The sequence below is a fragment of the Octopus sinensis genome, linkage group LG24, assembly GCF_006345805.1.
Source record: "Octopus sinensis linkage group LG24, ASM634580v1, whole genome shotgun sequence".
Classification (NCBI taxonomy): Eukaryota; Metazoa; Mollusca; class Cephalopoda; order Octopoda; family Octopodidae; genus Octopus; species Octopus sinensis.
Genome location: NC_043020.1, coordinates 22,506,434 through 22,533,329, shown reverse-complemented (window position 1 = coordinate 22,533,329; position 26,896 = coordinate 22,506,434). Strand labels below are relative to the sequence as shown.

Genomic DNA, 26,896 nt, shown 5'->3' with positions numbered 1-26,896 from the left:
TCCCCTGTATGAATGCGTCTTTTATGTACTGTTAACTGACTGGTTCGGCAGAATGATATGCCGCAGATATCACATGGATATGGCTTCTCACCTGTATGAATACGTCTGTGAACAGTTAATGAACCTCCTTCAATGAAGGATTTACCGCAAGTATCACAGCAATACGGCTTTTCTCCCGTGTGAGTACGTTTGTGTTTAGTTAATGTATCAGCATAAATGAATGAAGTACCGCAAACGTCACAGTGATACGGTCTCTCACCTGTATGAGTACGTCTGTGAGAATTCAAATGTACTTTTTGAAAGAATGATTTGCCACAGATGTCACAATGATAAGACTTCTCACCTGTATGAATATTTTTGTGTTTAGCCAAGTTACCCCTTTCAGAGAAAGATTCCCCACAAATGTTACACTGATATGGTTTCTCACCTGTATGAGTACGTATGTGGCTAGTTAAGCCATTAGTCTGAGAGAATGATTTACCACAGATATCACAATGATATGGTTTTTCACCTGTATGAGTACGTTTATGACTGTTTAGGTGACTTGCTACAGAGAATGAATTACCACAGATATTACAGGTATATGGCCTTTCTCCTGTATGTAAGCGTTTGTGTGTACATAAGTGATCCAGTCGAGAGAATGATTTACCACAGGTATCACAGTTGTATGTTTTCTCCTCTGTGGGTACACATTTATGGTTGGTAAGTCTACTTTTTAGAGAAAATGTTCGTTGACAGATATCACAGCGATATGCTGATCTTCTCACCTCCTTTGGCAATTCTTCAGAAAGATCCATTGTTCTTAGATTTTTTTTTACTTCAAATGTTATCTCTGTTGTTATCAGCAAGCGGTAGCAAACTACTTTGTAAATCAGTCAAAATTTAAGCAGAATACAAAACCATCTCATACACATTTTATGCAATGAAGAAGAATGTCTCACTCAGAAGAACTAACTTTCAGTTACACATGGAGAAATTTATAGGAACAAGAGTTGTAGTTCATCTGTATAAAATCTTCCTCTTCTCTGTGAATGACGATATATATTGATTATATATCCTTCATGGCAATGTCCCTCATATCCTGAAATGATAGAGAAATAGTTTAAGATATTAAAGATAATTAAAAGTAGAGTCTGTTGTGTCTGGGGAGAGTCATTTTCTTTTTGTGCCTTATGATTTAACCCTTTAGTTTTTAAACTGGCCATATCCGGCCAAAAATATTCTCCCTGTTTTATGTTCAAACTAGCTACAAGATAATGCATGATTAGTTCAAAACAATGTGGATAAAAAAAGCATTAATTTTGGCAGAATAATGCAAACACTAAAGGGTTAACACACTCACCGGTAAAATTTCCACTTATTTCTTATTTTTATTGAAATTTTACCAGTGAGTGTGTTAAATTATAAGGCACAAAAAGAAAATGACTCTCCCCAGACACAACAGAATATGCTTCAACACATGAACTCACATAAAGAATCTTGCAAACCAAATCCAAACGAAATAAAAAGTAGAGATTCAATAGTAAAATTCTACTAGAATTGTATATTGTTGAACTATCGATATATTCTTTTACCTCAAAAACTGATCCATATATTTTTATTTGTCATTTAAATTACATTATACAAAGTTGTGCAAAATTTACTCACAGGCGCAGGAGGGGCTGTGTGGTAAGTAGCTTGCTAACCAACCACATGGTTCCGGGTTCAGTCCCACTGCGTGGCATCTTGGGCAAATGTCTTCTGCTATAGCCTCGGGCCGACCAAAGCCTTGTGAGTGGATTTGGTAGACGGAAACTGAAAGAAGCCTGTCGTATATATGTGTGTGTGTATATGTTTGTCTGTGTTTGTCTCTCTAGCATTACTTGACAACTGATGCTGGTGTGTTTACGTCCCTGTCACTTAGCAGTTCGGCAAAAGAGACCGATAGAATAAGTACTGGGCTTACAAAGAATAAGTCCCGGGGTCGATTTGCTCGACTAAAGGCGGTGCTGCAGCATGGCCGCAGTCAAATGACTGAAACAAGTAAAAGAGAGAGAGACTACCCATACATCTTCAGACTGTAACGTTACATATATTAACCCTTTCATTACTGTCTTTACTTTGAGATGCTCTGTGTTTCTTTCAATTACTTTAAATGTAACAAAGAATTTAGTAAAATAACTTAGTTGTCATTCAGATAATGTTAAGAAGATAAATTGTGAGTAAGGTTTGGTGGAAGATTTTAATTCAAAATGTATGAAAACAAGACATTTGTACTCAGAACCAGAGTCGGTTTCAGCCAGGTTGGTAATGAAAGGGTTAAACAATAATTATTATACATTATACTTGGATGAAGGTCTTTGGTCATTCATGATGTCTTCAGGTGAATCTCATATTCAGTAATCATCATCATCGTCATTTAACACCTGTTTTCCATGCTGGCATGGGTTGAACAGTTTGACAGGGGGTGGCTAGACAGGAGACTGCACCAGGCTTCACTCTGTTTTGACAGGCCTTTTTACAGCTGGATGCCCTAACACCAATCACATTACGGAGTGGACTACTGTTCTTAGAATTTGGAATTGAATCCATTATAAAATCAACAGGAGTACATTGTTCACATGCCATTGCACACAGCAGGGATATTCTCCCTGGTAGTGACTCTAATACTTGTGATGCTGCTACTTTCTAACACTTTAACAAGAGCATTTCTGAAGTCGCCTTCACACACACACACACATATCATCATTTAACATCTGCTTTCTATGCTGGCATGGGTTGGATGGTTGACAAGAGCTGGCAAACCAGAGGACAGCACCAGGATTCACTGTCTGTTTTGTTGCGAGTAGATGGCTTCCAGAGGAGAAGAGTAGAAATTACCTCATTTTCAGCTCTACAACAATGTCCAGCAAACTGGACTCTCCTACCTTTCACAAGAGATGACACAGGTGGTAGTTTCCCATATATTTGCATTTTGGTTGGATGGCGCTTCCACGAGAGATTTTGAACTCTCATAAGGAGGCGATTGTAGGTTCCATCCAACCGCCTCTCAAGCTTCTTTGATAACGTCCAGGTTTCTGAGCCATATAGTAGAATTGGTTCGACTGTGGCTTTGAAGATTTCAAGTTTGAAGTCTCTACTTAGATTTGATGACCAGATCTTATGCATGTCATTACAGGCTGACCAGGCCATACCCTTTCTACTCACAACACCAGAGGGCGCACACTCTCCTACCCTGATGTAATCTCCAGGGATACAGCCATCCAGCAACAGGACCTCCGTAATGCTATGATGGACTGTGAAGTCTGCTGTAGCATGGTAAATTCCATTGTCTCGACCACGGTCAAACAATGATGATGATGATATCTGTTTTGACATGGTTTTTATGGCTAGATGCCCTTCCTAACACCAACCACTTCAGAGAATGGACTGAGTGCTTTTTATAGGGCACCAGCACAGGTGAGGTCAGGTGTGGTATGGTTTTTTTTTACAGCTGGATGCTCTTCCTAACACAAACCAGTCTACAGTGTGGGCTGGATGCTTTTTACATGGCACCAGCCCACGTAGGGCCATCAAGTAACTTGCAAAACAAAAATCTTTTGAGAGGGGATGGGACATTGGAGGAGATGATCTTGTGCCAAATGATGTAAAGTCATAGTGTGACAGATAGAAACGTGTCTTGCTCTCTTCTTGTGACTAATTGCCGTTTTGGCCCCTGAATCAATCATGACTGATAAAACTTCCAATCAAATTAAATTTCCCTTCATCGATGCTACGAGTTTCGTGAGGAACATTATGAACGTTGAAAAGAAAGGTGAATGAAGAAATAAGTTTTTAAAATTTCTCAAAATGGAAACCTAAATGCTAGTAAATGTATTCATATTGGAAAGAAATAATATTCTCTGAATGATGTAGTTTTATTACCCATGTACCTATTGATAAGTGAGAGAAGCTGTATCGTTATAGATGTGGCAAATTGCCGTTTTTTTTGTACTACTTAAAAACAATGGGAGAAGTCTTTTCGATAAAAACAAAAAAAGTTTTGAAAATAATTTCAGACGAAAAGGTGTGTGATTTAAAGGGTCGATATAAAGTTTAATACCCTAACGAAAAAAAAAAACCCAGCCTACTTAGTGCAAAAAAGTGTATAGAGAACGAATATGAAAAAAGAAAAAAATTGCGCAAACGAATGCGGAAGGGGAGACTTTAGGAAAATTCACAAGATTCGATTTTTCCCTCATAACTTTCAGGAAAATGGATATATATATTGATGAAATTTTATAGAAATACCGTTCAAATGACACAAATTATGAAGAAATTTCGGTCAATATAAACTGACCTTTTAAAGGAGATTTAGCTGTTGTTTCTAGTGCATCCTACGATCTTCCTGATACCGTCCTCAATTCTTTGTCACTTTGACGTGTATTCATGTTTTTCAATATTTTTCTACCCATAAACAAATTTTATGGAAAGGTGGTCCTTCTCTCTCATCAACTGTGTGTGTGTGTGTATGTGTGTAAGAAAAAAAGCATTTACAAACAAACAAGCATAGGTATACTGAAGCATGTTATTAAAATGAATTATATTTTACATACGTTTTTAAAATAACTGGATAAATCCAGCAACGACTCCCAGACTTTCCAATAATTCTTAATTATAAACAGAAATTGGTGGAGGAGGGTATTTGTAGAATACATAGCATCAAGCATTATTTTGAATATACTGTGGTATGGGGAACTGTAATATGAGGAATAAGGAGCAATCCACCTACCTCTCAGTGTCGGCCGTCCAACTCAGTTACATCTGAGATGCGCCCGAACCGTCAGCATCCAATATTCAAATATCGTCTAATTTCTTCCATAGAATCCTAACTTATCACCATGAACAAACAAGTGAAGCTGGCTCTATCTTTCCAGCCGAACTTTCGATGTCAAATGTTCTTTTCTGCTCTAAGCACAAGGCCCGAAATTTTGGGGGAGGGGGCCGGCCAGACGATTAGATCGACCTCAGTACACAACTGGTACTTAATTTATCGACCCTGAAAGGATGAAAGGCAAAGTCGACCTCGGCGGAATCTGAACTCAGAACGTAACTGCAGACGAAATACCTATTTCTATTTCTTTACTACCCACAAGGGGCTAAACACAGAGGAGACAAACAAGGACAGACAAACGGATTAACTCGATTATATCGACCCCAGTGCGTAACTGGTACTTATTTAGTCGACCCCGAAAGGATGAAAGGAAAAGTCGACCTCGGCGGAATTTGAACTCAGAACGTGGCGGCAGACGAAATACCGCTAAGCATTTCGCCCGGCGCCCTACCGTCTCTGCCAGATGTCAAATATTATAACCTGAATGGTAATGTCCAGTTGGAGATGTCAGCTCCCAGTCGGGGTACGGGATGTTTCCATCAGAGTTTTATAAACATTTTCAAAAAGACTTCTCTCTGATTTTTAGAATATGAATAAAACACATTAGTCGTAGGTAGAAATGCTAAGAAACCAGTGGACAAAATTAGTTTCGGTTTCATCAAATAATTACCGTTTTTTCCCTGCCTCTATCGTCTAATGTTATTGTCAAACATGCTGTGAGTGCTATTTTTCAATGGAAGATGCTCATTGACGAAAGTTGGATAACCACTGTTCAAAAGTATGACAATCATTCCTTATTTTTATAAATGCACATACATCATTTCGTGGGCATAGTAAACTTTTACCATTGCTTCATCCCTTCTACAGCAAAAGTGAAGAGACTCCTATATAAAGCACTATCAAAAGAGGATTCAAAAAGACAGGTGGAATGGGATAGTAAAATGACTTCAGCCTTCGAATACACAAAACAAGCCCTGGCCCAAGCAACCATGCTGTCACATCCTCGCATGTCAGCTCGGACTGCACTCACAGTTGATGCATCCGACACAGCTATTGGGGGCGTTTTGGACTAATATATCAACAGTCAGAGGCGACCACTTGCCTTCTTCAGTGGACAACTACGATCCCCTGAACAGAAATACAGTGCTTTCGACAGGGATCTACTGGCTGTCCACTACTTTTGGTATTTCCTTGAAAGCTGCCCATTTACAGTATTCACGGATCACAAACCACTCACCTTTGCTTTGAGCAAGCTCTCTGAGCCTTGGTCTGTACTCCAACAATGACATCTATTGGCAATTTCTGAGTACAACTCAGACATCCAACCCAGTTGCTGATGTACTCTCTTGTGCTCCTATCCACTCTCATACCTACCTAGCACCAATAACGGAAGGCTTGGATTACGAAGCTATGGCTGCAAACCAACAGACAGATGATGAGATCAGGGCCTACCACTCTGCCATCACATTACTTTCTTTGCAGGATGTACACTACTTTGGCTCTAACGGCACAACACTACTGTGTGATGTATCCACTGGCAAGCCATGACCGATCGTCCCATCAGCCTGGCGCAATAAAGTTTTCCACATCATCCACAGACTTTTCCACCCAGGTACAAAAGCCACACGGCGGCTGCTGTCAAGCAAATTTATCTGGCATGGTATGACCAAGCAAATTGGGGACTGGACCAGGTCCTTCATCTCATGTCAACAAGCCAAGATCCATCAACACACCAAAGTACCCCTTGGCAACAATGAACCACCTCAGGCCCGATTCAGCCCCCTACCACCTTCACAGGGTTGCTCATTTCTACTGACCTTGATAGACCGCTGCACCCGTTTGCCTGAAGCTATCCCCCTCCGCAGCACAGAAACACAAGAAGTCGGCCGAGGTTTCATCACAAACTGGGTCACCTGTTTCGGTGTCCCAGATAGCATCTCATCCGATCAGGGTCCACAATTCACCTCAAAGCTGTGGAATGACATGTGTGACCTTTTCGAAATCATTTGAACGGAAAATATATGAATTCTGTAGATGGGGTCAGAACAGTACTGGAGGAGTATTTATCATCACGGACAAGTGAATTTTAGAAGAGGGGCCCTGCAAGTCTACTAGAGAGGTGGAAAGGCATTGTAGAAAATGAAGGAGAGTATATTTTAGATTAAAAGAATTCTGTTTATTGTAATTTGGAAAATAAAGGAAGTATAAAAAAAAACACATTGTTTATAGGACGACCCAATATATATATAATCGTATGCTTGAGTGTGTGTGTAAACAGCACATTCATACAGACTGAAAATGAACACATATGGGGATGCAAACACACCAGCATCGGTTGTCAAGCGATGTTGGGGGGACAAACACAAACATACACACACACATATATACGACAGGCTTCTTTCAGTTTCCGTCTACCAAATCCACTCACAAGGCTTTAGTCGGCCCGAGGCTATAGTAGAAGACACTTGCCCAAGGTGCCACGCAGTGGGACTGAACCTGGAACCATGTGGTTGGTAAGCAAGCTACTTACCACACAGCCACACCTGCACCTTTTCTAAATTTCAGTTTGGAAAAAACTGGCCTACACTTCATCTTATTCTTTTTCTCAATTAGAGCTGACCAGAAGCTGAATGTGTTAACTCTATTTAAGTTGGAGTAAGCATATGTGCAAAACACAGAAGGAATCCAATTGCAAGGCGAAGGATAATTAAAACAAGTTATCTAAAATTTCATCAAATGCAATAAAATAGGCAAACAAAAAATGAACAACAATTCGGTCCTGCTAAAACACAATTCCTTTTCATAATCCCTAATTAATTAATAACCAATACAATGCAATATATTTAATGAATTTATTATTACTTCCATAGCAAGCAGAAAAGTTCTATTCCATGTCTTAGATGAGTCAAGAAAAGTACTTCATTTCTAATTTCCATTTTATTGTAGTACTAGCAGTATCACCCGGTGTTGCTTGGGTTTTTTTCGACCCTTTAGAATTGGAATTTTTTTTAAATAAAAAGTTTGCATTATGCAACTTGTTATTCTCTTCAAGTGAACATTTTTCCAGTTGAAATACACCGAAAAATGGTGACACAGCAGTCAAAAATTGTAACAAATAGGGATTTTCATAGAAAAAAAGCACCTTTTTGATATAAATAATTTTTGGTGTTAACATGGTCCGATTTGAATTTTATCTTCTACAGAATGAAGAGCAAGCCTTCTTCTATCATACTCTCAATTTTGGTCAACTTGCGCTGCAGGGTCTCGAAGGAGATAGTGTTAGTTGAAGGCTACCAAACATGCCATACACAGACAACTTCAGCTTTATATATATAGATTTGCTACACATTACTTTCCATCCTTAATAATGAAACTTGGTAGATCAAAAAGTTAAACACACAGATACACACAAGTTGAGTTTTATATATATAGATTTGTCAGCATCAATTTCACATTGTACAAGATATATTTTAGTGTGCAGCCAGCACAAGAGAGGTTGTCATGCCTCTGACATCATTAGAGTGCTGATGTTTCTGTTTATTTGCCACTTAGTTCAGAGTGTACATTCCAATATGAATCGTTTGTTACAGAGAATGATTTGTCATGGATATTGCTGTGATAAAACTTTCCTTTGAAATGGTTACTTTCAGAAAATGGTTTTCCACAGGCATTATTCATATGTTGTTGTATTTAGGAATGGTCATGTTGCCAGTTTAGCCAATAAAAACACACGCACTATATATTTGGTGTTACTTTGCTTCAGCGTTATACATTTTTTACATTAATCTTAATCTTATTTTGGCCAGAGTTCTTTCGTCACACTCCTGTGACCTCATCAGTGGTTCTTTGCTTTCTTCTTTCTTATTTGTGTGTCTTTCCTTACTAACGGTCGTAAAAAATGAATAACACTGAAGCAAAGTAACACCAAATATATAGTGCGTGTGTTTTTATTGGCTAAACTGGCAAAATGACCATTCCTAAATACATGTTTCAACACACGATTTCACATCAAAAATCTTGCAAAACAAATATATAAACGTAATTATTCATATGGTTTTCTTCCTGTATCAATGCATTTGTGAGTAGTTACAGCACTTCTAACACAGAATGATACGATACAGATATTACAGTGATATGGTTTTTCTCCTGCCTCTATGTGATTAAGCTTACTTATATCTAAATTGTAGCTGTGATACCAGTGCCGGTGGCACATAAGAGAACCATTCGAACGTGGTCGTTGCCAGCACCGCCCTGACTGGCCTCCGTGCCAGTGGCCCATAAAAAGCACCATCCGATCGTGGCCGTTTGCCAGCCTTGTCTGGCCCCCGTGCCAGTGGCACGTAAAAAGCACCATCTGATTGTGGTCGTTTGCCAGTCTCGTCTGGCACCCGTGCTGGTGGCACGTAAAAAGCACCCACTACACTCATGGAGTGGTTGGTGTTAGGAAGGGCATCCAGCTGTAGAAACACTGCCAGATCAGACTGGAGCCTGGTGCAGCCTTCTGGCTTCCCAGACCCCAGTTGAACAGTCCAACCCATGCTAGCATGGAAAACAGACGTTAAATGATGATGATGATGATATCACTATTTTGTAAGATTTACAACAAATATCATTCTGACAGGGTTTTCTCTTCTGTACGTAAACATCAGAAAATAGTCAAATGACTGATTTGATAGAAGGATTTATAACAGGCATCATGGTGGCACGGCTATTGTCCTGTATGAATGTATTTGTGTTTATTTAACTGATCTGTTACTGATGTTGCAGTGATTTGGTTTCTTTCTCATGTGACTATATTTGTGAGTAGTTAAGGAACTACTTCCAGAGAATGACCTACCACAGATATTACAGTGATATGGCTTCTCACCTGTATGAATACGTACATGCTTAATTAGGCCGGAACTTTGAGAAAACGATTTACCACAGGTACCGCAATGGTACGGCTCCTCTCCTGTGTGAATACGTTTGTGAACAGTTAAACCTCTTCTGTCAGAGAATGATTTACCACAGATATCACACTGATATGGTTTCTCCTTTGTATGAATGCGTCTTCTGTGTCCCATCAAAAGACTTGTTTTAGAGAATGGCTTACTGCAAATATCACACTGATATGGTTTTTCCCCTGTATGAATTCGTTTGTGAACAGTTAATGGACCACCACCACTGAATGATTTACCACAGATGTCACACTGATATGGTTTCTCTCCTGTGTGAATACGTTTGTGAGTATTTAAGGCATTCCCATGAGAGAATGATTTACCGCAAACATCACAGTGATATGGCTTCTCTCCTGTATGAATACGTTTGTGAGAAAGTAAATGAACTTTTTGAAAGAATGATTTTCCACAGATATCACAGCGATATGATTTCTCTCCTGTATGAATGTATTTGTGTTTGGCTAAGTTACCTCTGTCAGAGAATGATTCCCCACAAACGTTACACTGATATGGTTTCTCTCCTGTATGAGTACGTATGTGGCGAGTTAGGCTATGATTCTGAGAAAAAGATTTACCACAGATATCACAGTGAAATGGTCTTTCACCTGTATGAGTGCGTACATGAAGAGCTAAGTGACTTCTTAGAGAGAATGAGTTACCACAGATAGTACATCTATGCGGTCGTTCCCCTGTATGGATGCGTTTGTGAATATTCAAGTTATGCATTCGAGAGAATGATTTACTGCAGATATCACAGTTATGCGGTTTCTTTCCCATATGTATATGCCTATGTTCAGTTAAGGTGCCTTTTACAGTGAATGATTTACCACAGATATCACATTCATAAGGCTTTTCACCAGAGTGGATGCGTTTATGAGTCATTAAGGTTTGTAACCGTGGGAAAGATTTACCACAGATATCACAGTTATGTGGTTTCTCTCCTGAGTGAATTATTTTATGATTAGTAAGACTACTTTTTAGAGAAAATGTCTTTTGACAGATATCACAGGGATGTGATTTTCTCACCTCCTTTGGCAAGTCTTCAGGAGAATCCATTCTTCAATGAAATTTCTTATCTCACAACAATAATATATATTTTTTCCTGAATTTATTTAATACTACTGCTGTAATATTTTCATCAAATATTATAATGGGTACCAAACTGCTTTGTAAGTATGTCCAAATTTAATTGCAATACAAAATTCATTTCATACATGTTCTATACAAGTGCTTTTCAAACTTTTTGCTGGAGCGGAACCCCAAGGAAACATTCCACTGGCTCGAGGAACCCCTGTGCAATAATTTAATAGTCTTATGCACGCATGTCTGCACAGGAGAATTAAAAATTACTGCCGATTTTAACAGTTTTGTGACTTCATGCGGAACCCCTGAACTGTACTGGCGGAACCCTGGTTGAAAACCACTGTTCTATACAATGAAGAAAAATGTTTCACTCAGAAGAATGACTCTCAGAAACTTGAAGATAAATTTATAGAAACGAAAATGTAGATCTCCTGTATAAAATCTTCCTTCTGTCTGTAAATGTCGATAAATATTGATGATATATCTTCAATGCCAATGTCATCAGACACTCTGAAATGATAGGGAAATAGTATAAGATATTGAAGAAGTAGAGATGAGATTCAATGGGAGAAATTTGACAACAATTCTATAATAATAAACAAGTGACATAAGCTTTTACCTCAACAATTGAACTTTACATTTAAGTTGTTATTTAAATTACATGATACAAATGATCAGAAGCTTATGTATTTTGAAGGCGGCGAGCTGGCAGAAACGTTAGCACGCCGCGCTAAATGCTTCGCGGTATTTCATTTGCCGTTGCGTTCTGAGTTCAAATTCCGCCAAGATCGACTTTGCCTTTCATCCTTTTGGGGGTCGATTAAATACCAGTTACGCACTGGGGTCGATATAATCGACTTAATCCATTTGTCTGTCCTCTCTGTGTTTAGCCCCTTGTGGGTATATATATATATATATATATAATAACAAAGGGTAAAATTAATTAATTAAGAAGTAATCAATAATTTCACCAAGTAGAATTCGGCATGAAAAAAGGACCATTTCATGGTAAACTTAGGTAATACTTAATAATTAGGGTTCAGCAAAGATTTGCTTTACCACATACCGAAATAGCTAACGTTTTTTGGCTGCTATTTCTAAACTTCGGTATGTGGTAAAGCAAATCTTTGCTGAACCCTAATTATTAAGTATGTATGTATGTATGTATGTATATATATATATATATAATATATATATATATATATATAAGGTGCGGGGATTGATAAATTATATGTAATTTACAATAATAAAAGAAAATTCGACTGCAGAGCGAAACCGCAAACTACAGATTCGTCTGCATTCAGCCTCACCCACTCCCTTTGTTGCTTCAGTGCCCTCTCTCAGCCTGACTGACGTTTTATTATATATAAAAATTTCAGTATCAAAACGAATGTTGCTCAACTTACCGTTTCGAGACGTAAACAGTAAATCGTTTTGTGTAGTTTCTTTTTCGCTTAATTTACCTCAGCAAATATTCCATTGTTCGCTCGAGGTTTAATAAATGGTTTAACAACGTTTACGGAGCTCCGTCTCTTTCTATCTTACCACATGGAACAAGAGAAGCCGATTGTAGGGCTTTAGCCGCAGTTTCGGTATGAAATATATTTAGAAAACCATATTTTAAGGAACAATCGTTATGCTATTAACACATTTTGAAAAAAAAAAAAAGCCCTTGTCAGTCATAGAATATTAATAGGGTATTATACAGTAGAGGAAAACAGTTGACGAAATTTTATAAAGAAAAAAATATAGAAACAGTGGATCTTTTCGGTTTGAACGGCAGTTTTTTAAAATAATTTCCACGTAACTAAAAAATTTTAAACTTCGTATACTGGTAGAATGTGTTTATAAAACATCTTTTTCTCTTGGCTTTATTGAGAAAATTCTATAGTTTGTAAGATATTTGTTGTTTTTTTTTCTTCAATTTCTGCAATTTCAACCAATCATTGACGTCTACTGAGGTAAAAAAAACATTCTGTGCCGTATGAATATGTCCCTCGTTTAAGAAACAGATTGTGTTTATTTAAATTTCTGAAGAAAAAAAAGATACCCTTTCCCCCACCCCTAACCCTAACCCTAAAACATTGAAATGCAATAGATCGATACTAGGGTCATAATTATGGATGACAATTTCATATGACACCGCTGGAAAAAACTGCCATTCAAACCGAAAAGATCCTGAACATATATAAATATCCAAAAATAAAACCACCCGTGATACCAGCAAACTTACTAAGAATCCACTCATGAAATGTAAAACTGAAGTACCATTTCGCTGATCACTTGGTACATTACAGTGTCCATACTTAGTACAACATTCTCGTAAGCACACTATGGATTTATAAGGAAATCATAACACACACACTACAAAATAGAATTTAAAAAACAAGATTAGCAGGTAACATTTACATATTCCATAAAAATGCTCGACTAAAGGCGGCACTCTAGCATGGCCACAGTCACTCTGAAACAAGTAAAAGAGAGAGAGTTATCACTAAACAAGTGTTAGGAACATAAATTGTGACTAAGGTTTGGTGGAAGATTTTAATTCAAAATTTATGAAAACAAGACATTTGTACTCAGAGCCAGAACCAGTTTTGGCTAGATTGGTATCAAAAGGGTTAATGTCCCTAACACATCTCTACTTATGTTTTTCACTGTTCATTTATGCCTTATCCTTCATGCACACAAATACACAACTTGTGAATCATGCTGGTCTCAGGTTTTTAACCTTCACACATTCCCTGTATTCAGCTCCCACATATCAACCATGTATCACTGAGGTGTTTATATAAGCATCATACAATCTATCTGATTTGGTCATCTTGGTAACAAGCAATTAGTTATTTCTGTAGAGCTCTCTCAGCATTCCAAAGAATATATTTTACTGGTGCTCTGACTGCAGGCTACTTCTCTGCAACTGCCACAAATTATTGAATTACCACTCTGCTCCTTATATCACTACATCTCTTGAGCATCCACAAATCACAGAGTATATTGTATGGAATTTCTACCGACTACTTTCCTGCCTAAAAGCATGACCATTTTCCCCGATGATATCATCTTTATCATTTAACATCCGTTTTCCATGCTAGCATGGGCTGGACGGTTCGACTGGGGTCTGGGAAGCCAGGAGGCTGCGCCAGGCCCAGTCTGATCTGGCAATGTTTCTACAGCTGGATGCCCTTCCTAACGCCAACCACTCCGTGAGTGTAGTGGGTGCCTTTTACATGCCATTGGCACAGGTGCCTGGCAAGGCTGGCAACGGCCACGATCGGTTGGTGCTTTTTACATGCCACCAGCACGGAGGCCAGTCGGGGCGGTGCTGGCAACGGCCAAGTTTGGATAGTTCTTTTACGTGCCACTGGCACTGGTATCACTACTACAATTTCCACCACAAATCCTCCACAGTCTCTGCTGTATATGCAAGCTCTCACAAACACCCAGTTATAAATTCCTGTTATGACTTGCAATATTTTAAAAACAATCAGGCTCAGAACCAAACCTTGATGAATACTTACGTGTCCTAAATTCTTCACTTAACTCTTTGGCAGTTCTCTCTATTTTATCACCAACTTTAAACTCAGACATCACTATGTACAAAGGCATATCTATTGACTAAAATTAGTTTTTCAATCATTTAATTAACATTTGTTTTTAACCCTTTCGTTACCGTATTTATTTTGAGGTGCTCTGTAGTTCTTTCAATTATTTTAAATATAACAATGAATTTAGTAAAATAATTTAGTTATCATTTAGCTAGTGTTAGGAACATAAATTGTGACTAAGATTTGGTGGCAGATTTTAATTCAGAACTTTTGAGAACAAGACATTTGTACTACAGAGTCAGAAGTGGTTTCAGCATGGATTAGACAAATGATACAAGCATGGATTTGAAACAGATATTATGAATGGAAGCTCTTCATGTCATCAATATTTATAGTGTTTCAATTAAGAGATTTTTTTATTCCAGGTCTTCAAAGGTGCAGAGCAACCAACCAAAATATCAACATCATCATCATGTTACTGAAGCAGTGACAAAACATTAAGTATAACTCACATGTATATGCACAACAGACTTTCAACAGTTTCTGCCTTTAAAATACAATAACCAGGCATTGGTCAGCCCAGGGCTATAGTAGAAAGCACATACACAGTATTCCACACAGTAGATCTACCTGGTTATGAAGCAGATGTCTTCACTACACAGCTATGTATGTTAGTTAAAGTAGACATCGCATAAATACAACTTTGAAAATCACAACTCCTTCTTTAACCCTTTGTTACTGTATTTATTTTGAGATGCTTTGTGTTTCTTTCAATTACTTTAAATGTTACAAAGAATTTCGTAAAATGACTTGGTTATCATTCAGCTAGTGTTAGGAACATAAATTGTGACTAAGGTTTGGTGGAAGATTTTAATTCAAAACTTATGAAAACAAGACATTCATACTCAGAGCCAGAGCCGATTTCAGCCGGGTTGGTAACAAAAGGGTTAAATCTATTGGCTCCAGTTGTATTCATTGAACTTCCATTGAGACCCCTCTACATTCTAAACACATTTATTGAGACAAGTAAGACATGATTGATTTTATCATTTAGTGAAAGTTGAGTCTATTTTTCATTTTCAATATCACTATGTGACCAAATTTTGATCCCTGATATTGTTCTAATATTGGGATATTTAACAAGGCTATAGCCAGTCTATTACCACCCCTAATGGAACTTAATTTTATCTTAGAGGGAACTCTAGCAGAAAAGTGAATACAAATGCATTCATTTCTTGAGGTAGAAGGGTTTAAATACCAGGATGTGAAGCTGAACGTTTTCTTCATTGGATTCTTCTCATAAATGGTATTTATTAGCTCCACCTTTGCTAAGGCAGAGGTATTGTTTTCAATTGTGTTTGTTTGTTTGTCTGTGGACAAGATATCTCAAGAACCACTGGATGGATTCAGATGAAACTTACAGGAATGTTTGCACTCGTGACTGGCATGAACTGATTAGATTTGGGGATCGATCCGGTACCGGACAAGGATTCTGGATTATTTTTCCTGTTTTTTACTTAATTTTTGAGAGCGGTCGGGTTCATTTTTAGTATTTGCAAGAGCAATCGAGATTATTTCAGATATTCTCGTTTTAAAAATCATCTCTGGCTAATTGTTGAGAGGACGTTGGTGTTGCCTTGGCAGAGGAAGTTTGCGCTCTCTGAGTGCTCTTATTATGAATTGTATCATGTTTGAATAAAATGCCTCATAAATTTTATTCATTTTGATTTGAACTTTTCTTAATTTCAGCTGAAATTTGAATCTGAAAACAGCTGGAATGCTTTTAATCGTACTTTTTTCTCAATGAGAGTTGACCTGGGGCTAAATATGTTAGCTTTATATTTAGATCCAGGCTGCCAGATCAGACTGGAGCCTGGTGCAGACCCTGGCTGAACCGTCCAACCCATGCTAGCATGGAAAACGGATGTTAAACGAGTATGATGATGATTTGAAGTGAATGTGCAAAACCCAGTATGAACAAATTAGAAAGTATGGGATAACCAAAATGACTTTTGTGAAAGTTTTTCAACCAGGCGCAGGAGTGGCTGTGAGTTAAGTAATTTGCTTACCAACCACATGGTTCCGGGTTCAGTCCAACTGCGTGGCACCTTGGGCAAGTGACTTCTACTATAGCCTCGGGCCGACCAAAACCTTGTGAGTGGATTTGGTAGACGGAAACTGAAAGAAGCTTGTCGTATATATGTATATATATATATATATATGTGTGTGTGTGTGTGTGTGTGTTTGTGTGTCTGTGATTGTCTCCCCAACATCGCTTGACAACTGATGCTGATGTGTTTACGTCCCCGTAACTTAGCGGTTCGGCAAACGAGACAAATAGAATAAGTACTAGGCTTACAAAGAATAAGTCCTGGGGCCGATTTGCTTGACTAAAGGCGGTGCTCCAGCATGGCCACACTCAAATGACTGAAACAAGTAAAAGAGTAACCACGATAAAATAAAACAAAAACGAGAAACAATTTGATCCAAAACACAATTTTATAAAGAAAAAAATATGGAAACAGCCTCCGATAAAACACATCTTTCGAGAGATCAATAACCAATGCAATATTTTTTATTGATTCATTTATTACTACCATTAAAAAAAAAACCCAAACAAATCCATTTCATATATTAGATGAGCCAGAAGGAACATTTTACTAATTACTTCCATTTCATGCATGCTTCTTAAGACTTCCTGCCCTACCTGCCACAATCAATTTCAGCTTACTGGATAGATTACATTGTGGAGACAGCACTAGAGGTGGGGATATACCTATTTCTTTATTACCCACAAGGGGCTAAACACAGAGGGGACAAACAAGGACAGACATAGGTATTAAGACGATTACATCGACCCCAGTGCATAACTGGTACTTAATTTATCGACCCCGAAAGGATGAAAGGCAAAGTCAACCTCGGCGGAATTTGAACTCACAATGTAACGCAGATGAAATACCGCTAAACATTTCACCCGGCGTGCAAACGTTTCTGCCAGCTCGCCGCCCTGGTGACATGACTGCTGATGTCTGTCCATTTGCCACTAACTTCACAAAGTGTATGTTGCTGAGTAGGGGAGTCATTTGTTATAGAGAATAATTTACCAGAAATAGATTTATTTTTTTCAATCAATACTTATGTGTAGTTAGATTACTATTTTGAGAAAGTAACCGGCTTCCGTGCCAGTGGCACATAAAAGGCACCATTTGAGTGTGATCGTTACCAGCATCGCCTTACTGGCACCTGTGCCTCGTGCTAGTAGGGTGCCAAGAGCACCATCTGAGCATGATTGTTGCCAGAATGGCTAACTGGCTTCTGTATCGGTGGCATGTAAAAGGCACCATTTGAGCGTGATCGTTACCAGCGTCGCCTTACTGGCACCGGTGCCGGTGGCATGTGTAAAAAGATTCGAGCGAGGTCGTTGCCAGTACCGCCTGACTAGCACATAAAAAGCACCCACTATACTCTCGGAGTGGTTGGCGTTAGGAAGGGCATCCAGCTATAGAAACTCTGCCAGATCAAGCCTGGTGCAGCCATCTGGTTTGCCAGCCCTCAGTCAAAATTGTCCAACCCATGCTAGCATGGAAAGCAGACGTTAAACGATGATGATGATGTACCTCAGATTTCACAGTGATACAATTTCCTGTCAGTATCGAAGCGTTGGTGAGTATATACAGAGATGCTACTGACAGAGGAATACCACAGATATCACAGTGATACGAATTCTTGCATGAATGATTTACTACAAATATCACAGAAACATGAATTTCATCATGTATGTGTGTATTTGTGTTTAGTTAATTTACATGCTTCATAGAATGATTTACTGCAAATATTACACTGATATGGCTTCTCACCTGTATGAAAACGAACATGTCTAGTTAGGTCGTAACTACGAGAGAATGACTTACCACAGATATCACAGTGATATGGTTTTTCCCCTGTATGCATACGTTTATGAGAAGCTAATGCACTTCCATCAGTGAAAGATTTACCACAGATATCACACTGACATGGTTTCTCCTTTGTATGAATACGCCTGTGAACAGTTAATGTACCTGTGTAAGTGAATGATTTACCACAGATATCGCAATGATATGGCTTCTCCCCTGAATGAATACGCTTGTGAACACCTAATGTACCCCCATCAGTGAACGATTTACCACAGATATCACACTGATATGGTTTTTCTCCTGTATGAACGCGCCTGTTGTGTATTGTCAATTGACTTGTGTGAGAGAAGGATTTACCGCAGATGTCACAGTGATATGGTTTTTTACCTGTATGAATACGTTTGTGAGAGTTTAACTGAGATCTTTGAAAAAATGCTCTTCCACAGGTATCACAGTGATGAAACTTCTCTCCTGTATGAATGTATTTGTGTTTAGTCAAATTACCCGTTTCAGAGAATGATTCACCACAAATATCACACTGATATGGTTTCTCTCCTGTATGGATACGTATATGGCGAGTCAGGCTACTGGTGCAAGAGAACGATTTATTACAGATATCACAATGATATGGCCTTTCACCTGTATGAGTACGTACATGATCAGCTAAATGACTTCCTACAGAGAAAGATTTACCACAAGTATCACATTCGTATGGCTTTTCTCCAGTGTGGACCCGTTTATGGGTAATTAAAGTACGAATTCTAGAGAATGATTTACCACAGATATCACAGTGATGTGGTTTCTCTCCTGTATGAATATGTCTATGTTCAGTTAAGTTCCTTCTTACAGTGAATGTCTTACCACAGATATCACAGTTGTATGGTTTCTCACCTGTGTGAATACATTTATGAGTAGCAAGACTACCTTTTAGAGAGAATGTCCTTTGACAGATATCACAGGAATATGATGATTTTCCCACCTCCTTTGACAATTCATCAGGAAAATTCATTCTTCTACAATTTTTTTCTTTTCCAATGACAATATGGATATTTTCATTGCTTTGAGATCAAAATATTTATACAGCAATATTTCCAACTTCTTTGTAAATCTGTCCATGTTTAACTGGAATACAAAATCATCTTGGTTACCCTCCAGACATTGAAGAAGAGAAATGTCTCACTCAGAAGAAATATTTTGCACAAACTCAATGATGAATTTAAAGAAACAGAGTTGTAAATCTTCTGCATAACAGCTTTCATTTGTCTGTAAATGATAAATATTGATATTATTTTTAATGGCAATCTCATTTGGGATACGGAAATAGAGAAAGAGTAAGATACCAAAAATAATTAGATAAAATAGAGGTTCAACAGAGTAATTTTACTACAATTCTATATTGAAAAAAGAAATTATAAACTTTCACCTCAATAACCGAACGTTTAATTTGTTATTGATTCAAATTACATCATCCAAAGCTGTGTGAGGTTTACATATTTACAGTCTACACCTTCAGATTGTGTAACATTACCCATATTACAATAGTGGTGGCACATGGCCTAGTGGTTAGAGCAGCGGACTTGCGGTCGAGGAATCGCGGGTTCGAATCTCAGACCGGGTGATGTGTGTGTTTATGAGTGAAACACCTAAGCTCCACGTAGCTCCAGCAGAAGGTAATGGCGAAACTTCTGCTGACTCTTTCGCCACAACTTTCTCTCACTCTTTCCTCCTGCATCTTGTAGCTCACCCGCGACAGACCAGCGTCCCGTCCAGGTGGGGAACCTATACGCCAAGAAACCTGCCCTTATGAGCCAGGCATGGCTTGAGAAGGAACAAAAAAATAAAAACCCATATTACAATCAACAACAGCGAGTGTACATATCTTGATTGATATCTTCAGTCCTTGTATGATCAGGACTTCTTCAGGTACCTCTCATATTCAATAATATTCACAGAGTTTGGAATCTTTATGAAACCCAAATAGGTATAGCGATCTCATTCCATTGTCTACACTACAGATATTCTCCTCATTTGTTATTCAACTAATTGTGATGCCTTTAGTTTGCTACACTTCAACCAGAATATACCCTGACTTACCCAGGGATTGACCTCCCTACTACTAAACAGTTGACATCCCTTTAGTAACTGCATTTATTTTGAGATGCTCTGTGTTTCTTTCAATTACTTAAAAATATAACAAAGAATTTAATAAAATAACTTAGTTATCATTCAGCTAGTGTTAGGAACATAAATTGTGATTAAGGTTTGGGGGAAGATTTTAATTCCAAACTTAAGAAAATAAGACATTTGTACACAGAACCAGAGCCAGTTTTAGCCAGGTTGGTAACGAAAGGGTTACATATGACATATGTTCACTATACCAAAATTTACAGAACGTTGGACATTTTTCTCTCACTAGAAACATCTGTTGTCACTGTTACGTAATCCATGGGCAATCCTTACTAAGCAAACCTATTATCAAACACATTCCGGCCACGACACTGTCGTTGTATATCTAGGGATGCATTATCTTGAGTGTCCAATTACCACGCCCTGCCATAATTTCTAAGACGGCTAGGTGTAATTTCAAGAAGGTTGAGTAATCGCATAGTTTCCACCCCAGGGGCCTCATTGTTGCTGTTTTGTCCCTAAGTCAGCCGTAACTGAGCAGACCCATAATCAAAGTGAAGTCCGTTCTTATCTGTACTACAAGTACTATAACGGATCAAACAAAAAATATTATGAATGAAAAAACAAACTTTGAATGACAGGGGAAAAATGATCAAAAAACGAAGTACTTCTTAAAAAAAGTGACCTAACTCCTAATACGTCCATTCATATGGAGATGAAACAATATCATGCCATCTGTTGTGAAACCATTATTTACAGAAAGCAAATAGAAGCCAAATCACTGATATCTGATATAAATCCGTCTGGATAATTTTGCAGCTGTGTTTCGTAACTTCAAACAGTTAAATGAGACTCACAATGTTATGAAAAATTTTGATACTTTATATCACATGGTTCCGGGTTCAGTCCCACAGCGTGACACCTTGGGCAAGTGTCTTCTACTATAGCCTCGGGCCGATCAAAGCTTTGTGAGTGGATTTGGTAGACGGAAACTGAAAGAAAGCCGTCGTGTGTGTGTGTGTATATATATATATATATATATATATATATATATATAGATATATGTATGTGTGTGTGTATATGTTTGTGTGTCTGTGCTTGTCTCCCCAACATCGCTTGACAACCGATGCTGGTGTGTTTACGTCACCGTAACTTAGCGGTTCGGCAAGAGAAACCGATAGAATAAGTACGGTACTAGGCTTACAAAGAATAAGTCCTGGGATCGATTTGCTCGACTAAAGGCGGTGCTCCAGCATGGCCACAGTCAAATGACTGAAACAAGTAAAAGAGTATATACACACACACATATCGGTTAATATGTGCTAATATACACACACACATATCGGTTAATATCTGCTAATATAGTTCAATTCGTTTCTGTTCTTGTAAGTTGATTTTTAAAGGATTTTTTAAGGATAGAGATTAACATGAAAGACTTATTTCTACATAAAAATCAAGAGGCGGAGGTAAAGTACACCACCCATTTTCGGCCTAACAAAAACCCTGACCCTAAACACCGGGTGTAGGTATTCTTTACTTTCGCTAAATCAAGATATGTAAATATTTTCCCCAAATTTATTATTTTCAGTTCAATGTAATTATTGTATTCTTGTAGGAAATATATTTTTACCAATGTTGCTATGAGTTTTTACATTTATATAATTACTGTATCCGAAAGAAATATATTTTCCCTCTGTTATATATTTTTACTTGAATATAATTAACATCCTCCAAAAAAAAAAAAATTCGGCGTAACTTCGGTATAGGTACCGGAAGTATAGGATATATTTCAAGAAAGTGGGGTTTTTTTTTTTATATATGTGGGGGTTAGGGTTGGGGGGGAAGGGTACCTATACCGAAGGATCGCCAAAAATTCTATTATTTACATACATAAGCATTAAGATAAATGTTTTATCAGCTTACCTTTTTCCAGATGTAAACAGGGAATCATTGTGCTAAGCGCTTTCACTAAACTACCAAAGTAATCATCTGATTGTTAGAATGAGAGGTTTACCGATGATTTACCATTCAAAGAATTCCTTGTTTCTTCCACAATAAAATCCTAACGGAACACAAGTAAAGCTGACTTTTATGTCTGCGGCCGCATTTTCGGTATCAAGTATAACAACCTCAATGGTAGCGTCCCCTTGGAGATATCGCGATTCAGAAGGGGACGTTGGGGATTTCTAGTGATGTGAATTTTCTTGGAAATAAAACGCTTAATGTTTTAAAAGCATTTTCAAGATAACTTTTTTAATTTTTTGTTGTGTCTGGGGAGAATCATACTATCTTAATACCTAACACACTAGTTCGATTTAGTCACTGGACTGTGGCCATGCTGGGGCACCTCCTTGAAGACTTTAGTCAAACAGATGAACCCCAAGCCTTTTCTTTCCAAAGTTTGGTACTTATTCTATCAATTTACTTTTTTTTACTAACTTACCAAATTATAGGTAGCAAAAGAAACCAACACCAGTTGTCAAGTGATGGTGGAGGGAAAACCCAAATAGACACACACATATGTATATATCATGAGCTTCTTTCAGTTATTTCTTTACTGCCCACAAGGGGCTAAACATAGAGGGGACAAACAAGGTGATTAAGTCGATTAAATCGACTCCAGTGCGTAACAGGTACTTCATTTATCGACCCCGAAAGGATGAAAGGCAAAGTTGACCTTGGCGGAATTTGAACTCAGAACGTAACGGCAGACGAAATACCTATTTCTTTACTACCCACAAGGGGCTAAACACAGAAAGGACAAACAAGGACAGACAAACAGATTAAGTCGATTATATCGACCCCGGCAGATTTTGAACTCAGAACGTAATGGCAGACGAAATACCGCTAAGCATTTCGCCCGGCATGCTAACGATTCTGCCAGCTTGCTACCTTAGTTTCTTTCAGTTTCTGTCTATGAAATCCACTCACAAGGGTTTTGGACGGCCCAGTATGATAATGGAAGACCCTTGCCCAAGATACCATGCAGTGACTATATGGTTGAAAAGCAAGCTTCTTATCACACAGCCACACTGTGCATACATATGCCATCTATCTTTTACTATTATGGTCATGCTAGGCAACCACTTCGAAGGGTTTAGTTGAACAATTGAACAAAAGTACATATATTTTAAATCTGCTGCTTATTCTATGCACATCTTTTATCAGACTTCTAAGTTATGGCAATGTACACAATCAAACACCAGTTCTCAAACAATGGGGCACGTACAAACAGAAAAACACCAGTTAAGTACAGAGGACCAATGGTTCTCAACCAGGGTCCACGTAAGATTTTGCTGTTAAACTTTATGTCCAATAAATTGGTTTTACTTGTACAATACACAAAATATTTTAACTTACTGCTTCACCTTACTAGCACTTGGGCTGGTGGAACGTGAAACGTTCAAGCGAGGTCGTCGCCAGTGCCGCTGGACTGGCTCCTGTGCAGGTGACATGTAAAAAGCACCATTTGGGCGTGGCCATTCGAGTACCACCAAACTGGCCCTCATGCCGGTGGCACGTTAAAGTACCCACTATATTCTCGGAGTGGTTGGCATTAGGAAGCGCAATGGCCATGCTCAAATAGTGTTTTTTACGTGCCACCTGCACAGGAGCTAGTCCAGCAGCACTGGTAACAACCTTGCTCGAATATTTTTTCACGTGCCACCAGCACAAGTAAGGCGATACTGGTAACGATCATGCCCGAATGGTGCTTTCTATGTGCTACCGGCATGGAAGCCAGTTAGCTGCTCTAGCAATGATCACACTCAGATGGTGCCCTTAGCACTCCACTAGCACGGATGCCTGTCATCGAATTTTATTTCAATTTCACTTACCTCAACAGGTCCTCGCAAGAAGAGTTTAGTGTCAATAAACACTGTAAAAGATTACAGCAGGCAAGAATATATGAACACCTCAAAACTAAGTAATTGAACCCTTTGTTAATGTTTAGGATATTTATTTATATATGGAAACTAACGATCCAAGGTTAGAACAGGATGGCCTGCTGTGCTAACCTTGGATCATAGAGTGACCCGCTGTTCTTGAGGAGACCTGTTGAGTCAAGTACGTCGACACCAACATCAAAATAAAAATCAAATAGAAATTGTAGTTAAGATACCCATGCCATCTGTGTCGATGACACATAAAAAGCACCAACCGATCGTGGCCATTTGCCAGCCTCCTCTGGCCTGTGCCGGTGGCACATAAATAGCACCCACTACACTCACAGAGTGGTTGGCATTAGGAAGGGCATCCAGCTGTAGAAACACTGCCAAATCAGACCGGAGCCTGGTGCAGCCTCCTGGCTTCCCAGACCCTGGTCGAACCGTCCAACACATGCTAGCATGGAAACGGACATTAAACGATGATGATGATGATAATTAAGTTAATAACTCAACTGTTACTGTAATATCCCAACACTGATATCCTCACACAACAGCACAAACATTTCCCTAACAATTTGCCCTGAAATATTTTTGATTACTGTGAACATATTTTATATGCTATTTCCTCATTTTTGAACACAAATTGATGATGAGAATGATCATCATTAACATTTTAAAGTTGTTTTTCCACGTTTGCTTGGGTCAGACAAGTCTTCAACTTTGCTGTATTTCTTTGAGGTTGATCCTTCAGGGATTAGCCTTCATCTCATTTGTTTGGCTCTCCCTCTTCTACAGGGATCTCCTGACACTTCTCTACTCATCAGTCACCATTTTGTTTGTTCCTTCTCAAGCCATGCGTGGCTCATAAGGGCCAGTTTCCTGGGCGTATAGGTTCCCCACCTGGACGGGACGCCGGTCCATTGCAAGTGAGCTGCAAGATGCAGGAGGAGGAAAGAGTGAGAGGAAGTTGTGGCAAAAGAGTCAGCAGAAGTTTCGCCATTATCTTCTGCCGGAGCCGCATGGAGCTTTGGTGTTTTGCTCATAAACACAAACATCGCCTGGTCAGATATTCGAACCCGCAATCCCTCAACCGCGAGTCCGCTGCTCTAACCACTAGGCCATGTGCCTCCACCTATCAGTCACCATTGGTACATTGTTTGTGACAATAGTCTTCCTTGCACACTTCATTTTATCCCTCAGCTCACTTGGACCTTGCTCCTCATTTCCTATGTAACACATCAAGCTTCATTTCTTTTCAGCTTCCACAAAACCCCTATATTTAGTGCCCACACTACCATGGGGGGGGGGGTGCATTGCATGTCTTTTGCTTGACAGGATTATCTTCTTGTTAATTTCCTGATTATTCACTGCCATGTTTTTATTCTCTCTTTTACTTGTTTCAGTCCTTTGACTGCAGCCATGCTGGAGCAACACCATTTTTAGTTGAGCAACTCAACGCTGGGACTTATTCTTTTGTAAGCCCAGTACTTATTCTATCGGTCTCTTTTCCCGAACCGCTAAGTGACGGGGACATAAACACACCACCATCGGTTGTCAAGCAATGCTAGGGGGACAAACACAGACATACATATATACGACAGGCTTCTTTCAGTTTCCGTCTACCAAATCCACTCACAAGGCTTTGGTCGGCCCGAGGCTATAGTAGAAGATACTTGCCCAAACACAGACACACAAACGCATATATATATATACATACATACGACAGGCTTCTTTTCAGTTTCCGTCTCCCAAATCCACTCACAAGGCTATAGCAGAAGACACTTGCCCAAGGTGCCACGCAGTGGGACTGAACCCGGAGACATATGGTTGGTATGCAAGCTACTTACCACACAGCCACTCCTGCGCCTGGTTATTATGCTTCCACTGCTGATTAAGTCACTTACAAATACTATCAACTACTTGTACAGAGCATTTTGAACATTATAAATAAAATTTATTTTACTGCTGCTCTGACAACTTCTGTGCATCTACCAAAAACTCTCTCTTTATTCACTTAGTTCGTCTTTGATTCCACTACACCATCTCTGTACCAACAGATCACACTGCATATACTACGTTGAATTCCTGCCTACTACTTCCCTGTCAAATAAGCATGATTTCCCTGGAGATATCAAAATACTCTTTACTCTCTCTTTTTATTATTTTACTTGTTTCAGTCATTTGGCTGTGGCCATGCTGGAGCACCACCTTTTTTAGTCAAGCAAATCGACCACAGGTCTTATTCTTTGTAAGCCTAATACTTATTCTATCGGCCTCCTTCACCGAACCACTAAGTTATGGGGATGTAAACACACCAGCATGTTGTCAAGCGATGGTGGGGGGACAAACACAGACACACAAACATATACACAACAGGCTTCTTTCAGTTTCCCTCTACCAAATCCACTCACAAGGCTTTGGTTGGCCTGAGGCTTTAGTAGAAGACACTTGCCCAAGGTGTCACGCAGTGGACTGAACCCGGAACCATGTGGTTGGTAAGCAAGCTACTTACCACACAGCCACTCCTATGCCTATAAATGTTGACTTCACAGTACTTATAGCAATTTTA

General features: G+C 38.8%; 3 protein-coding genes and 1 long non-coding RNA gene across 5 annotated transcripts in view; 1 reads left to right on the top strand and 3 right to left on the bottom strand.

Moving 5' to 3' along the window:
* Positions 1 to 4,874, bottom strand: part of LOC115224116 (zinc finger protein OZF-like) — a 41,492-nt gene extending 36,618 nt beyond the window's left edge. The window contains exons 1-2 of one of the 2 annotated variants that reach the window (XM_036512919.1): positions 4,751 to 4,874; positions 60 to 1,081 (exon numbers count right to left, since the gene is read on the bottom strand). In XM_036512919.1, coding sequence (XP_036368812.1) covers positions 60 to 797 — 738 coding nt within the window. In that variant the 5' untranslated portion in view covers positions 798 to 1,081; positions 4,751 to 4,874. The remainder of the gene's footprint in view (positions 1 to 59; positions 1,082 to 4,750) is intronic. The other variant, XM_036512920.1, reaches the window with a different exon arrangement.
* The window catches only part of LOC115223874 (zinc finger protein 208-like), a 162,734-nt gene that overhangs the window by 101,185 nt on the left and 34,653 nt on the right, over positions 1 to 26,896 (bottom strand). The window contains exon 4 of the mRNA XM_029794579.2: positions 18,696 to 19,208. Coding sequence (XP_029650439.2) covers positions 18,696 to 19,208 — 513 coding nt within the window. The remainder of the gene's footprint in view (positions 1 to 18,695; positions 19,209 to 26,896) is intronic.
* Positions 184 to 10,461, top strand: LOC118767783. Its single transcript, XR_005003698.1, has 3 exons — positions 184 to 204; positions 457 to 533; positions 10,417 to 10,461. It is a non-coding gene; the product is annotated as an uncharacterized LOC118767783 (long non-coding RNA).
* Positions 9,430 to 11,014, bottom strand: LOC115224114 (zinc finger protein 2 homolog). Its single transcript, XM_036512932.1, has 2 exons — positions 10,395 to 11,014; positions 9,430 to 10,142 (listed from the first exon to the last, which is right to left on the bottom strand). Exons 1-2 carry the CDS (start codon positions 10,843 to 10,845, stop codon positions 9,589 to 9,591), a joined length of 1,005 nt encoding a protein of 334 aa, XP_036368825.1. The 5' UTR covers positions 10,846 to 11,014; the 3' UTR covers positions 9,430 to 9,588.